Source organism: Pinus tabuliformis, chromosome 3_1 (genome assembly GCF_031772625.1).
Source record: "Pinus tabuliformis cultivar Carrire ecotype Pingquan chromosome 3_1, CPIR1, whole genome shotgun sequence".
Lineage (NCBI taxonomy): Eukaryota > Viridiplantae > Streptophyta > Pinopsida > Pinales > Pinaceae > Pinus > Pinus tabuliformis.
The window spans coordinates 690,266,964-690,271,162 of record NC_142301.1 but is presented as its reverse complement, the minus strand read 5'-3'; the positions used below and the strand labels follow the sequence as shown (position 1 = coordinate 690,271,162).

At 36.7% G+C, this 4,199-nt stretch overlaps 1 protein-coding gene across 1 annotated transcript; it reads left to right on the top strand.

Annotated features, from left to right (window-relative positions):
• The first annotated feature begins 2,345 nt into the window (after positions 1–2,345).
• Positions 2,346–3,946, top strand: LOC149189010 (uncharacterized). Its single transcript, XM_089410101.1, has 4 exons — positions 2,346–2,367; positions 2,639–2,713; positions 3,014–3,400; positions 3,873–3,946. The coding sequence occupies exons 1-4, from the start codon at positions 2,346–2,348 to the stop codon at positions 3,944–3,946; spliced, it is 558 nt and encodes a 185-aa protein (XP_089266227.1).
• The last annotated feature ends 253 nt before the right edge of the window (positions 3,947–4,199 follow it).

Here is a 4,199-nt window from a genome sequence, read left to right as displayed (position 1 = left end):
ATTTTTTTCATGTGCATTAAGTGGGTGAGGCTCGGTGAATGGTAGTGATTTTCATCCTGATTTTAAAAAGTGTGTATTCTGCATCACACCCTTTTTTTAAAAGACCTATTTTTTGACTTTAAATTTTCTAGTGTGTGAAATGTAAAAAATTATTTTCTAAATTTGATAGTTTTTGAAGTCGTCATTGTATTCATATTTTCTTGTTCTCTATCTTAATTTTTTTTTTTTTTAGTGGGCTTTTTATTGTTTTGCGTTTTTAAATTATAAAGTCGATAGTTTGAATTTTAGATAATCTACATATTTAGACATCTTTTCAACCCCCTTAATTAATTTTTCAATCGACATGAAATAATTGTTTCTAAAAAACAACATTTTTTAACAATGGACATAAAAAATAACCATTTTTAACATAAATATAACAAAAAAACTAAACGTTTTGATAATTTTTTGCTAGAATTAACATGTCAAAATCACAATTTTTATACAAAAATATTAACTAAAAATGGTCAAATAATAGTTTTTTTTATGAATTTCATGTCAAAAGGATAATAATAACTACTTTTTTTTCAAAAAAAAAATGATTAACTTAAAAATCAATGCAAAAATCACATATTACCAATATTGAACGTATAACAACCCTAATTGAGTGTTTATTCTTCTCATAAAATGTCAAAGTCAAAACATTGCAAAGCTTGAGTTACAAGCATAACTTAAATTTAATCAAGAATGTCACGTAATCCAAACTCTTCGTCCTCTAGAGTTTCATCATTGTCCTCTTCCACAATATTTTCTGTTTCATTTTGCTCATTTTGCTCATTTTCCTCTTCTAATGGGTCTTTCATGTCTGCAAATCCCCCAATATGTGTCTTTCCATACATTCCATGTAATGGTGGTTGGGGTTCCTTTGCCTTTTTTGCCACACGTGATTCACTAAAGTCCCCTTTTTTCAACCCAATTTCTTGCATTGCATCTCGAAGAAATTGAAGAGCATTAATTCTTTGCTGAATGAAATTGCATTGTAATGGACCTTTCTCAATTGTCGTTAGATCTAGCGAGGAGATTCGACGATTAAGGATATGTATGTAGGTCAAGCGATGTCTTCCTCTGCCCGTCAGATCTAGCGAGGAGATTCGATGATTAAGGATATGTATGTAGGTCAAGGTGAGTGTTATCCTTTGAGTTTGTTGTGCTTCATGGTGGGAATCGGTGGATTTCAGGTGGACTACATGCTTGAGGGTTATCCCCCCGTTCAGACCCAAAATCCTTTTAGAATGGTCCGTATTTTCTCATTGGGTTCGATTCTAATTTTAACGTGGTTGCAGGTTCTCGCCCCGATATGAGCCTCATCCGTCAGATCTTTGAGGGGTGATCGAACGATGTTGACTTATGTTTGTTTTTCGAGGGTTTTGTTGTTCTATTTGTGGGTCTATGGCTTTAAGCAGTTTGATATTTCTTTAGCCCAAAGTTCCTTGGGGACTGTTGTATTTTATGTATTTTTCTTTCCGATTTAATGAAATAGAAGTTACAACTCTTAGTTTAGCAAAACAAAAAGAAAATTTGCTCAGGGGGAGTTCCAGTACAGGTACCAGTTCCCATTGGTTGGGTAGAGCATCTTTCTATTCACTGTGGTTTTGTGGTAGGCCAAGTCATTTATTCAACCCAACCATGTCATCTCACAACCAACTATCAGGATGACCACTATGTCTTTAAATATTAGCATAAAGAGATCAAGATAACTTGGTACGTGACTAGATAATGATCAATGACATGTAAAATCAGAACGGAGAGGAGTTTCTGGAATGGAGAATGACAGAAACCTGTTTTAATATAGAATAACCAACAGATTTCTACCCAGAACTCTGAATTATTTATAATTATTTTGAAACCAAAATAAAAATAATTTTATATTTGACAATTTTTTTACTTATGAATATTATACAAAAATGTAAAGCTTAGTTCTGTCGGAACATTGGAGGTGAGAGAAAATATTGGGCAAGTAAAGCCTCACATAGAGAATAATTTGAAAGCCTCACATAGGGAATAATTTGATAGATGGATGGTATTCACATCGAATGTGGAAGTCCAATGGGGTTTTAACATTCGAAGAGCTTTAAATCCAATGGCTAGTATTTATGTATCCATGGCTTAGAGTTTGACCTCGGCCCAATGGATGACAATACATGAGCCAAACCCTTTAGTTCATGGTTAAATCATGAGTATATAATCTCACAAATGGAATTAAACTCATTGGCATGTGATAAGGTATCCATGTATTAATTTTCATACCAACCCACATTGTTCATTATCAAAGGAAATAAGGAAACACGTGTTGGTTTAATGAGTGAATGGAGAGTTTAATGAGTGAAGGTAGTTGGGTTAGCTTTATTATTTTTAATTATTTATTTACATAGGTGTGCTTCATTAGCTAGGGGCATTATACTAACAAATAAATACAAATATTATTTTCTGAGTTGATTTGACAATTTTTTTTACTTATTTATTATATACATAGGTGTGCTTCATTAGCTAGGGGCATTATACTAACAAATAAAATATTTTATTAACAAATCGTAAATTATTATTTACAATTTCCATGACCAGAAAGATTATTTCGGTTTTGACTTACTTGTCTATGAAGGCCATGACATTTTACCTAAACAAGAGAGCGGTTCAGACTCCAGCAGATATGGAGGGCGCTCGATCCCCAGCGAGGGTAGGGCTCTTTGCCCTTTTCTTTTATATATATATACTGTGCTAAAAGTATTCAGCTGTAGCGTATAAATGGTACTATATACATAGTTGGGTGTAGAAAAAACTTGAGCACTCAGAAAAATCAGACTAATCTTCTTCCGATTGTGCCGAAGTATGAAACAAATATGAAGGGAAGGGTGATATATGAGGGCTATGGTGTTTGGCTCAGCCCCGCTCCTATATATGGTTATTGTTTTTCATGGTTGGTATTATTGGAAACAATTGAGTCTGAGCAATGTTCGGTGTGAATTTGATTCTACAGACGGAAGTGTCGCGGGCGAAAAGGAGGGCGAAAAGGAGGACGAAGATTTGGTTGCATCTGTTTTTGAAAAGAACGGCGTGACATTTGTGGATTCTCCTTCTCGTCTCTCCGGGAATCGATCGAAGACCAAAAAGGGGAACACCAAATTATATCTGAAAGGCAAATCGGGGAGCGCCGGCAGTGCAAGAATCGGCAACACCTTAAGTCGGCAGATGAGGGTCGACATTCCGGCGACCACTCCGTCCCGAACCGTTTCGGCCATTACGCAAATGCTGTGGGAAGATTTGGTGCAGAATCAACCTGCCAAGAAGGATGAAGCAGCGTTTCAGGGAGGATCAGGCAGCACCAGAATTAATAAGAAGAAGCGGATTGATTGCAAGGTTGATTGTGGGACCGTCGATTCCCGGAATCGACGCTCCGCCCCTCGGGCGGGGCGGGGGCGGCCCGGGGGTGGCGCTGCGCGGGCGCCGCCTGCGCAGCGCCACCCCCGGGCCACCCCACCCCGCCCGAGGGGCGGAGCGTCGATTCCCGGAATCGACACTCCGGTAATATAGAATAGTATCATGAGATGTATTGCAGTTTAAGGGGAGGAGTCATTGTTTTAAGTAAACTTTGAAACAAAATCACTATTTGTATGGTCAAACTGATGATCGAACTAATTATTTTTAATATTTAGATATCCGCTATATAGAATAGCAGCAACGCTTTTCCATGTATTAAAAATTCTTACTCCACAAGATGGATAACTACGTATATACTAGTATTCTTATCAACTCTCTCGATTATAATTCTAGTCACTGGAAATACCACCAAATAGCTATATATCGGGAAATGAAAACTACATTGAAATATTCCACAGATACCATGAAATCTTATTCTCATACGACAAAAAGTGTCCAGATAAATGGCCGTGACGCTCTCTTTATGCGTTAAGAGCGTTACTCCAGAAGATTTCATAATAAGAAGTGAAAAATATCACTTCTTTTATAAATTAAACTAAATACAGCCATCATTAGACGAATTCGCTGGGCATCAATTCAAGGACCAACGAGCAACGAGCAGCTTGCTAAGTCAAGCCTTGACTTTACCAAACACATAATGAACTTTAAGTTCGATCTCATAAGCCCCCGCGTTTGATGTTGACATTAAATAAGAATTTTAAGGAAGTATCTCAAAACAAGTTGAG